Here is a 12,284-nt window from a genome sequence, read left to right on the forward strand (position 1 = left end):
CCCCCCCCCTTTACAGAATTCCTGGATCCGCTCCTGGCCTGAGTATACTTGGGACTAGTCTCCAATGGATCAATACATAGAACATCTACAACATAGATATTATGTCTAAATATATGTATTGGAATTCATGCTGCTAGTGTCATGAAACCAGAGGATTGCTCCATATTCAGACAAAGTATTTCACTGCTCTTTGAAATTCTTTTCATTGTAGCATGTATATCATGGGAGAATAGACTCATAAGGCTGTTGCCTTTCTGAATGGTAGCTAGCTTCACATTGGCACTTGAAAGATACCCTGGGGAGGGAAAGCTGAACCACTCGGATATAATTGTGAATCCCTATGACAAATTGTGTACAGCTTCATCAATGATCTCTATGTAAGACTCTTGACTGGGGTCGACTGTTACCGATCACCAAGAGGTGAAGTCTTGAAAGATTGTGTGGTTCTATTAAAGAGCTCAAATAGTTGTGGGCACAGAACAGTAGATGTGGGACTTCGACGGTGCTCATTCGATGGACAATCATTCCTCAGAATAATTGACTCTTGACTTGGTCAGGGGTGGATCCAGGAATTCAGTAAAGAGGGGGCACCATTACAAAATAAGGGGGGTGGCGCAGGCACCACACAATTTTTTCTTTTTATTTCTTTTGTTTTAACCAAAAAAAAAAATAAAGGGGGGTCCTTGTGCACTCCCCCTGGAGCCACCACTATTAGTAGTGTACTGACTCATTTATAATCCACTGAATGTCATGCAGGTGGCTTGAAAACTTTTTGTTGGCCCAATTTGGGCAAGCACTTTTGCTAATTGTTTCAAAACACTTTCCCAACTTTGATTTTCACTTTAATACCCCAGGTAATCGGACAAGTGCTTATGTAGCACCTTGCTTGTACGTAATGGAACTTTTTCAGCAATGGAATGTTAGACTCTAATGATGTATTACAAGGGTCACATATGACCCAAGTAAAATTAATTTTCTGAGTGAAAAGAACTGAAATAAATTTCTCAGAGAGAAGTCCTGCATTCTACTTCAAAGAAGCTAACACACCACACTGTGGCCCTGTAAAGACCATGATCCGTCCACTTCTTGGTAGATGTTGGTGAGAGAATTATTCTCTGGTATCAAGACGTTTTATGTTCATACACTCTTGCAGAGGATAAGCGAAATAAAAGCATACAATATCTGTGGAGGATAGGAATTCCAATGGTTGTGAGGAAAGAAATTGCTGTTCCAAAAATACACTGTACAAGCTTTCGCATCAATGTCAGCTCAACCTGCTCTCGTACATGTATGCACAGAGTGTCTACCTCTCCCCTGCCCATCCAAAAAGAAAGAGAAAAATATAACAACAAAGCAAAAATAGGCTTTCTGCCAAAGCTTTGGCAATATTTCAAACCAAATATAGTGCAAAGAATTAAGGAAGTATTGAGCAAGTTTGAAGTGCATCCGAAACACTGGCTGTGCCAGAAATAGGATACAAAGTCACAGACTGAGCCAAAGTACTGTTCAAAGTGTGAAAGACCCCTACTGTTGCTGTGCCAATCACAGTAAATCTGAGGGATGACTTCATAACCACCTCATAATCTCGGAGTCCCATCAAGATTCACTCATGAGTATCCTTTTATTGCAGCGCTACTCAAATGCTGGATCCATAGACTTTTATCGGAATTCTATTGGCTAATATCAGCATCATTCATAATATCCTCATCAATCTACTATACTTCTCAAAGAAAAGTGTTACAGGAAAAAAAAAAAAAAAGGAGAGAAGCTCTTGAAAGCACTGACTGAGGGGTAGGCCAAGCTACAGTTGTAGCAACAATGATGATATAAAGCGCACAGTATCAACGAAGAGGGGAAAACAACGAGGTCCTATTCCTTAACACCTTGTGCAGGGTAGTCGCATGGTTTCACTTGTAAAGACAGCTTCTCAATCTCATGTTTGATTATATCTCTGTTTTTACAAATGGAGCAAGTTAGAAAAAAATTAATGAAGAGATAATGTTAACTCATAATTATGAGTTAACTGAAAAGATGCAAAAAACAACATTTTTGTCCAAATACCTCATTTACAATGTTAGTACTCTTGTGCATATCATTCACATTTTCTAAGCAAAATCGCTTTTTATTTTCAAGACAAAATACTGCTCACAGGGTAAAAACAAGAAACAAAACTTTCATACTGCTTACTGTACTATCTCAAATTCATTGATTCTAGTACTAATTTTTATGCAAAGAATGTAAACTGACGATATGAAAATCAGTAGCCTTAATCCACAACAAGTACCTCAAGGCATCTAACACTTGCATTTAGAAATTAGATACGGTGCCAATCAGAAAGAGCTGCAAGCTATAATAGTACTACCAAAGTTTGAAGATGATTTTCAACTAGGAACCACAACTTTGCATTCCCCTTTGAATAATCAATGAGAATGAGCCTCATCTAGCTTTAATACAGGAATAGATTGGAGGGGGTAGAGAGATTACAGCCATGGCCACCATCCATTTAGAAAAAAAAAAATGCCTAACTGAAAAAAAAAAGAAAAAAAGGATGTGACAGACAAAAAAGCACAGGTGTGTATGTTGCTGTGTGAGTCATACCGCTAGAGGTGTTTGCATTTGGGCTAGGTAGGAAGAAACAACACACTTGACTTGGTGTTGGCCTGATGAGGTGGAGTGGCAAGAGAGAGAATGATTATGGTGATAGATAGAAAGATAAGAGATAGATAAAGATAGACATGGGGAGATAAAGATATAAAGAGGTATAAAGAGATAAAGATAGACAGAGATAGAGAAAATATAGATAGATAGCTAGTAGATAGAGATAGAGAGATAAATAGATAGATAGAGATGGAAAAAATAGAGATACTTGTAGATAGCTAGGAGATTATGGAGAAATAGATACTTGTAGATTGATAGATAGATAAAGCTAGAGAGAAAGGAAGACAGGGAAAAGAAAGATAGAGGAATTGGTCTGCTAGGATCACACCCTAATGGTGATAGAGAGAGAAAGATAGAGAGATTGAGATATAAAATAGAGAGAGATATACACAAAAAAATACAGATACATGTATGCAGATCGCAATACAGAAAGAGAGATAGAGAGAAACAGAGAGACAGAAATAGATAGTGAGAGAGAAATAGAAAGAGAGACATGGGAAGAGGGAGAGAAGAAATGGTCTGCTAGAAACACATCCTAATGGTGATAGACAGAGAAAGATAGAGAGATTGAGATATAAAATAGAGAGAGAGATACACTAAAAATAGAGATAGATCACAATACAGAGAGATAGAGAGAAACAGAGAGATAGAAATAGATAGATAGTGAGAGAGAGAGATAGAAAGAGAAATGGGGGAAGAGGGAGAGAAGAAATGGTCTGCTAGAAACACATCCTAATGGTGATAGACAGAGAAAGATAGAGAGATTGAGATATAAAATAGAGAGAGAGATACACTAAAAATAGAGATAGATCACAATACAGAGAGATAGAGAGAAACAGAGAGATAGATGGGTGTAGATAGATAGTGAGAGAGAGAGATAGAAAGAGAAATGGGGGAAGAGGGAGAGAGGAAAAGGTCTGCTAGAAACACATCCTAACTGAGTGAGTGGGTTGGAGGATATAAAAAGACTACTGGTATACCAAAGAGAGGATTGAGAAAAAGGAAAGAGTACCCATAAGGAGGATAGAAGAAGAGTAAGGGGTAATGTGGGAGTGAAGGCAGGGGGAAATAAAGAGTGATAATAATTACAACCCAGACATGAAAGGAGGATGGGGCAAGAAGTCAGAGGACATTGGAATAAAGATAATATACCAGTTAACTATATCTTCAAATTATATGCATATCTTTAACCCCAAAAGGGCCGGGGGGGTGGGGTGGAATCCGCCCCCCCTCGACATTTTGCGCTATAATTCTGTAACGCGAGAAGGCCTCGTCGCGAGGCTTCTTCACTTTCTTCGTTCAAGTCTCGCGCAATTTTTGAGACCAAATTTGCAACGTCCGCGCATACTTTTGCGAAGCCACTCCCATTTTTGTAACGGAATGTCGCCCCAAAACGGGCACAATTTTGTGATTTTGTGTACATTTTTTTTTCCATTCAAACTTTATTTCATTTTTCGAAAAAAACATAAACATTTCACTTTCTTTGGTAACAGAGAATAAGGTTACATATAATCAAAACAGAGTAAATTGAGAAAACATAATTGTGGAACCTTGGGGTAACAAATAATGTTGTAATGAAAATTGACTGAAGTGATATAGACGATATAACATTACACAAAATATCGAAAAATGGAGGGACCCACTAAAAAGGCAATGTTTGTAGAATGTGGGCCCCTCAGGTACAGAATGTCAATAGAAAATGAACTGATGCAAAAAGGGGAAAAATTGGGAATAAAGTCAGATAAAAAAAGTCTGGAAGCCCAATAAGAAGACAGAGTAACAGACAGACACACATACACAGGCGAATGGACATTAAACAAGACTGGGACGATAAAACTTATAAAGGGGGACTTAAATACAAGACAGAACGAGACAAGACTGTCATAATAGGAAGACAATACAGCGGACAGAAAGGAAAAACAGATCCAGCGATCCTCGACAGAACTATATCGAAAAAATAATGGGATGCGTGGAATGGATACCGAAATATGGAAAAAATAGAGAGAAAAATTGATATAATACTATTGAGAGCAACTTTTGCTGGAATGGCAATTGTCAAGGTAACGATAAGAATCCAGCTTCCTGGTTGGCTGTTGCTAATGGAAGTTGCCATTCCAGCAAGAGTTGCTATCCTATCATCTTTTATGAAATGGGGCCCTGATCATCCATTGTTGAATAATTGGGAGATTAAGCTTACATGTCCTTTATGACCACAATGACCTTTGACCTCATGACCCACAAAATGAATTGTTTCTTTACTACTTCACTATGAACACACCTATTAAGTGGAAGTTTGGTGAAATCCAATCATCTGTTCTCAGTTATTGGGAGATTAAGTTATTTTATGTCCTTTGCGATCCCTTTGACCTTTGAACTCATGACCCTAAAAATCTATTTTTTTTTCCTACTTCTTCATAACCACACTCTGTGTATCTTGAGAAAATTTGTTCATCCATTCTCTAGTTATCTTGCACATAAACAGACAAACAACATACGACAGATCACCAAAAACATACTTGTAACCTTCACTGGCAGTACCTTTCACCTACTAATGGAGGTAACAAAGACTTGCTCCAACATCTACACGTAGACAGCTTACCCAAGGCTTGCTAGAGCCTTGCCTGACATAACAACCACCAAAGTGAATTCAAGCATTGAATACCTGGTATATGTGTATTTTTACAATACTGCAACCAAAAGTGTGACATTGTACTACAAATTAAATTCCACTAGAATGACCTCAAAATAAGCTTCATTTTAATGAATAGTGACTTCTTGATATTCAGGGTTGTACAGAGAGATAGTGCACAAAAAAGCTCTTTAAAAAATTAAATCAGAAAAATGTTATTTTGTGTACATTCCTATAGGGAAATCCATTGAAAATGCTTGGTGTCCTATGTAACATCCGTTACATAGAATATTGAAAATAATTTTAAACACATATTGTTGATCCCAAAATATTTATAAACTTGATTTGTTAATAATGTAACTTAATGTATTGTGATAACAGTGCAGAATTTTACTGTTTGTACTTATTTAGGCATTTTCCAAATATGCATAACGCGTGTCGCAACGCGCGTCGCGATTGGACACTAAAGAGAAAGAGGCAAATAGTTTCTTCCCAAATATTTTTATATAATTTATATTCTTTTCTTTTGGATACCCATCCTGGTAAGGAACTCAGAAAAATCAGAAAGGCCAGTAAATAGTATTGGAAATGCACAAAATAAAAGATCAAATCTTCATGTGTAACGGTGGTTACATTGGACACCAAAAAAATTGCTGATTTACCATTGTTAATTTTGACATAAAGATGTAAATATTTTGGAACAAAAGTCACATATTTTTCATCCCCCATTGAGCTCATTAAAACAGCAAAAATGCATTGATTTTCAGAATTCCGATCAACCTTTTCTAGGATCTCTGTGTAACGGTTGTCGCGTGGACACCAAGCGTAACACGCGTTACGCACTGTTTATAATGGCATTTTAGGAATGAAAAGGTTTATTAACAGGATTTTCTTTACATGTCATTCCAAATAGGCATGTTCTGGAATAAGATAAGTCAAAAACACTTATAGAAATATATAATTTAGTTGAGTATGATGCATTTGATCTTAGGGGTACTAATCATGTCACAAATTTGGTGTCCTAAAATGGCCAATTTTTAAGGCATATTGTTTAAAATATATATGAAAAATGTAAGGTTTCATATGATTTTATCTCCACTGTCTCGCATATATGTGGGCTACATATCCTGAAAGTTTTAAGTCTTAATTATGTTTAATTTTTGAATTAGGGCTAATCAAACTTAATCACCTTAAATCTCTGCAGTATTGTAAAAATACACATATACATTGCACCAGTGAATGGGGTAATTACATTGTACATGTATGTCCTTTGATAAAAATTATCTGTAAATTAGAAATCACTAGCAAACTGGTCTATGTTGGCAGATACTGGAAAATTTTGCCAATTCTGTGACCATAGCATTTATGTTACTCATAACGACAAGTTTCAACCATGTGCAAAACCGATATATTCCAGTATTCCTTTCAATGCATGTTGCATTGTAATCTAATTTGTGTTTTTGTTCACATTACAGAAAAATATAATGTACAAGTAAGACTTTAATAGGTATAACTCACTGCACAGTCATTTGCAAATTATACAGAATTCCTCCCAATCAGATACGATTTATGTATAAAGGTTGTTGGATTAGGTAAAGCTGTGTCGAGTGCTTAAAATGACAGTTTGGCTTTTCCCTGCATAATCCACAGTGGATTATTGTTCATCACTTTTGCGCCCACTAGAGAAGTCAAAACTCTGCTCAGGATAGCATCAGTAGAGCTAGAACTGTAGGATTATGATTGATAATTGGTGGATCCAACATGGCAGGTGACACAGCTAGTGATTATCTGGAATCAGGAGCATCCTAGTCACCTGTTTCATGGTCCCTGCGATACATCCTCACCTCAAAATTCCAGCACGACAACAATCGAATAAAAACACTGACAAAATAAACGGGGCCAATAATCCACGGCAGACTGTCAGCCCAAAACAAAAGATGACTAGTGCCCTCTTATTACAGACATTCAAAAAGAAGGAAAGAAAGAGGGGGGGGGGGGGGGGAAATCAACATTCGTAAAAAGAGAAAATGTCTGCGACATGATGCAGAAACACGATAACAAAGAACTTAAACCCATTGGAGAATAGACTTGAGTATACTTGGGCAGATATCAATGGAAATGCAAGTTAACCCACCGGACTGAGGACGAGTCCTGAATATACTCGGGCAGAAGTCCATGTGAAATGTGCGTTGTAGCAAAATTAGCCTGCCCTCAACAGATTGAAGCAAAATCAGCCCATCCTCAATGAGTTTAAATATTAGAGAAGAGAGGTACGAAAGATGAAGGAGGAAAGCCATATCCATTGGTTGGGGCAGTGGGAGATATTCCCCGCCCATGAAAGGTACATGTAAATAGGGTTAACTGCACACGGGTCAAGGGTCAGCATGCGTCACTTGTATACTGATGTCATCATTGTATAATATACACATACATACTAAGTTGTTAAAGAAAGCATGCACGCACACACACATACACACCCATCCACCCACACACGCACACACACACACACACTCACATGCAAGCAATGTACTTGCGGTCTATCTGCCCGGAATTATTCCATACTTATCCCAAAAGACAGTACAAACAGTGAGGTATCTGTTTACATGTAGCCCCATGCCACTGCCTGATGTATCAAATCGATTCATCAAAACTGCACATCTTCATAATCATATTCAGCGTTAGATTGAATCACCATTCCAAGTCAATTTTTCAGTTTGCTAAATTACAAGAGCAGAGTCACACAAACACAGTGGTGCATGTTTCATTGCAACTTGACTCAAGACAGAAACATTATAAAATTTAGACATTCCAGATGTCTAAATAAAGTAGTGATGTCTGTCATGAGCACACATGCAAATTGGAGAAGTTACATTCAGTGCCTTGCCGCTCTCCCGTTTTGTTTTGTTTGGGGGTTTTATTTCTACCAAAACATGTAAAATCACCTTAAAGTCAATTACTCAGCAACTTTATTACTTTCTTTTCCACGGCCATGACTAAAATATCCTTACAATTTTAGAACAAATTTGATGTCAAAGATTGATTTTGTTTTAACTCGTTGAAGACTAGTCCTGATTATACTCGGACAGATGTCAATGTGAAATACATGCTACAGTACTGTATAGCAAAATCACCTTCTCCTCATTGACTAAATAAATTTGTCAATAAAGGTACATGTACCTTGTACAGGTACAAATACACGTAGTGAATGGTCAAGAGCGCAATGATACAAAATTTCGCACACGATGAAAGATGCAGGCCCTCCATTCAACGAGGCCAAGCTGAGTTGAATGGTATGCTGCATCTTTCACCGACTGCAAAATCTTGTTCGACTGCACAAAGTAAAGACCATACAATCTTTGTTTTATACAACATCTCGGATGTAAACATACATGCATGTGGTTTGCACAGATTCTTGAATTTAGCACAGAAATGGCAACCATTTGCTGTCAAAGGCGAGAGAGTCAATTCTGTGTATGTATGTACATATGCGAAACTGATTGGTTGAAGTTGCTAGCAAAAATGAGTGACAAAAGTATGTGCTTGTTAAAGCGCGCTTGTACTTGTTGAGTATGCACGGCAAATGTTTGTTTATTGTGACATCAGAGCCTTGCAATGGAACACATGCACTATCCATATTTGCTCAAACAAAAAACTTGTGAGGCCTCAATGTCATAATCCAGACTACAGTGTAGCAGATCAGCCTCAGTCCAATTCTTGGCTTCTGAGGGGAAAAAAAAATGTTCAGCCTCAATCTTTGCTCAATTTCATTCTCTGTTATTTTTTTTTTTATATTTTAATTCATCAAGATTATTCTCTCTTCTATGATTAATCTGATCAGTAAAGGAAATTTAAAGAGGGTTAGGACTTTTATTGAATGATTCTGACACACACTATAAGACATAATCACCACGCACTTCAGTACAGTCCAACATCTATACTAAGAACCCTACAAAAAGCGACAAAGAACTTACCAAATAGTCCTTTCCATGCTCATTGAGTGCTACATTGATGGTGTACGTTGATGAATCGTGGTGAGGCCGCAGAGATGCTTGTTCATCAGGGCGGTACCGCACAACAAAATTCATTATTGCATAGGCCTGTCGAAATGAAGATGGGAAACATTTGGGTTTCAGTCAAAGCTCTCTGGAAGGAAAATCTGTCATTGACCTCAAGGCTGAAGGTACATGACTGCCCTGGCTCTACACTAGTATTCACCAATCATCTGGTTGCGTAGTGATACTCTTTCAATGGTACAATTGAGGGGGTCGGTGCAATACCCATAGAGTGCTAACCCACACTTTTGTCAAAATTGAGTTACATGCATTTTCATAATCCTTATCCTTCACTCTAACCTCCGTGAAAATATCACATTTGAATTCAACCAATAAGATCGTAAAAAATGCATACATTCATGTTTTATTAATGTACAACTTTGTACAACTTTGTACAAGAGTTTCAACTACAATGTACATGGTTGTGTTAAGATACCCTTTTTAGGGTATGGGTCAACTACTGTAAAAGTGGTTTCTTTCGTGTACAGATACTTTCGCGGTTTCCATCGGTGCCGACTTTTTCGTGTGTGTTTAAATTCGCGGTCGGCGAAATCTGTGAATTCGCAGTCGGCAAAAACTGTTTTATTTTGCACATGAAAATAATCCAATTATTCTTTTATTTGTTAGATAGAAATTAAAATTAAATGCAGGTTTACCTGAAATCCCATCTCTCAAGTACTTTATAACATGCTTGTACCTACATTGCGAGGTATCGCTGTGTGTGTGTTGACCACCAATACACTCAATGCACGGAATCTTTGTGTGTGCATGTGCGCAATAGTGTTATAACAAGTGGCGAGTTAAAAACATTTTCGCATGATGTGAAATTCGCGGTTCAACCTCAAAGTGTGAAAATAAAACCACTGCGAAAGAAACCACTTTTACAGTATGTAGCTAAGTAGTACTATTTATGGCACCCTTTATGTATGAAAATGAAGAGAATGTACAAAAATCTGCATGATCATGTCTGGCACTCTTAAAAACTTCTGATTCTTCTTCATCTAACAGGTTTTCTTTCTCGTTTGCTTGTACACTTGTTCTTGATGCCAAAAATATAGAATTCATGTGCTCCATTAAGAGGAGAAAGGACTTTGGGAAATCATTTTTCAGTCTTATCACTAAAGATATATCTGTGCTGGTACTTTATATCCTTACAAAATAAATAATCCAGTTACTTCATTTAATCTGTTGGTACCAAAACCTTCCTAATAAAAGGAGCACTGCCAACAAACAAACTATTAAACAAGACACTTTGCTTAAGAAGCATCTCTGGGAAGATTTGCTTTTTGTTTGTAGTTGGAATTTTTTTTCCGTTTGGTTTTGTTTTTTGTGTGTAAATCTGTTTTTGAAATTGAAGCAATGTGGCACATAAACGATGGTGTGTGTTTTGTTGCAAGTTTACCTTTGAGTAATAGCCTGGATAGACCTTCTCACAGATGGGGGCTATGTATTCCCTCAGGAAGTAGAGCCAGTGTTGTTCATAGCCAACCTGGTTCATGTGAATGTCGCGAGTTGGGACATTCTCGTATCCCCCATTCAGTCGCTCATCCTACATGTGGAGAAACAACAAAAACTGACTGAAAGTTTACCTCGTAAAAAAAAAATCCTTAAAAGCAAAAATAAAAAGGGTGATAACTTATAAATAGTAATGATAACTACAGTATCATCAAGACCTGTAGAAGAGCACTTTGAAAGCACAGACCTCCGCCAAGCAGCTACTTCCCACCGATGATCTTGCTCTTCCATTGAGATCAGTGATTTCCACCCATACGAATGCATGCTGAAAAATTGCTCAATTTCCCAATATAGAAGCCTTAAAAGTTTGTTACGTCATAATCCGTGCGCCTCGCCCTAGTAGAAACTTGAGCATGCGCTTCAGTGTGCATATGAAAACCTAAAAAATGTGCAGCTTTAACTCACAAGTTCATTGACCCTACCTGCCAAAATATCAAAAATTCTTCATAAAATCCATAAAAATTCCCAGATCACTACCAAAATTTAATCAGCTATTCCTAGTGTCATTCTCAGTGTCATCCTCAACCTTTCCTGCAAGTTTCATCTAAATTCATGCACAACTTTTTGAGTTATTTTGCACACGGACAAACAAACAAACAAACCAATGGTAATGAAAACATAACCTCCTCCCTTGGCGAAGGTAATAACACTAATAAAGAATGAGCATAAAAATTACTATCCCGATATTACTACTACTACTACTACTACTACTACTACTACTACTACTACAGTAAAACAAGACATGAGCACTTGCCAAATATTGTGCTCAGGAGGACAAAGTCAAAACCAAATAACAAACTTACTTCATTCTTGCCACTGGACCATTTGCCGTAGTGTTCCATCTCTTCAATGAGATGTCTGGCGTATGTCTTGGACAACACAGGAAAGCTGTAGACATCAGTGCAAGGCTGGGGAAAAGGGTATTAAACATATCAAACTGTCAGAATGCACAATGCAGTTACATAGAGCGTGTTTCTACTGAGCGCTGAAAATTCGAGGTGATGCGAGGCAATGCGAGGTGATTCGTGGTGATAAGCGGTGATGCCCGGCGATGCGCGGTGACACCTCAAATTTTTCTTCAGTAGAAACAGATCGGGTAGTGGCCGATGCGCGGTGATGCGAGGTGCTCCGTCGTCCATCTTTTGAGGTGGTCGATGCGCGGTGATGCGAGGGACGATTTTCAGTAGAAACACACCAGGTAGCCAAATTCGCCTTGTACCGGAAGTCTCGAATTTGGGAGCTTTCGCCCCACATTTTTCAAATCAGTTCATCACACACTCCAACACTTGTGTACACAGCGATCGTAGTTTCGGATACATCATGCCTTGTACCAACTCCTACTAAATACATGAGGTGGTACATGTGAATTGCATGCATTCATCGTCTATTGTTTGCGTGCCCAACTAGCCTATTATACACTGCGTTCATTT

General features: G+C 37.9%; 1 protein-coding gene across 1 annotated transcript in view; it reads right to left on the reverse strand.

Moving 5' to 3' along the window:
• Positions 1-12,284, reverse strand: part of LOC140239276 (procollagen-lysine,2-oxoglutarate 5-dioxygenase 1-like) — a 57,497-nt gene that overhangs the window by 15,467 nt on the left and 29,746 nt on the right. Inside the window, exons 16-18 of the mRNA XM_072319149.1 lie at positions 11,658-11,762; positions 10,742-10,888; positions 9,259-9,384 (exon numbers count right to left, since the gene is read on the reverse strand). Coding sequence (XP_072175250.1) covers positions 9,259-9,384; positions 10,742-10,888; positions 11,658-11,762 — 378 coding nt within the window. The remainder of the gene's footprint in view (positions 1-9,258; positions 9,385-10,741; positions 10,889-11,657; positions 11,763-12,284) is intronic.

Source organism: Diadema setosum, chromosome 15 (assembly GCF_964275005.1).
Source record: "Diadema setosum chromosome 15, eeDiaSeto1, whole genome shotgun sequence".
Classification (NCBI taxonomy): Eukaryota; Metazoa; Echinodermata; class Echinoidea; order Diadematoida; family Diadematidae; genus Diadema; species Diadema setosum.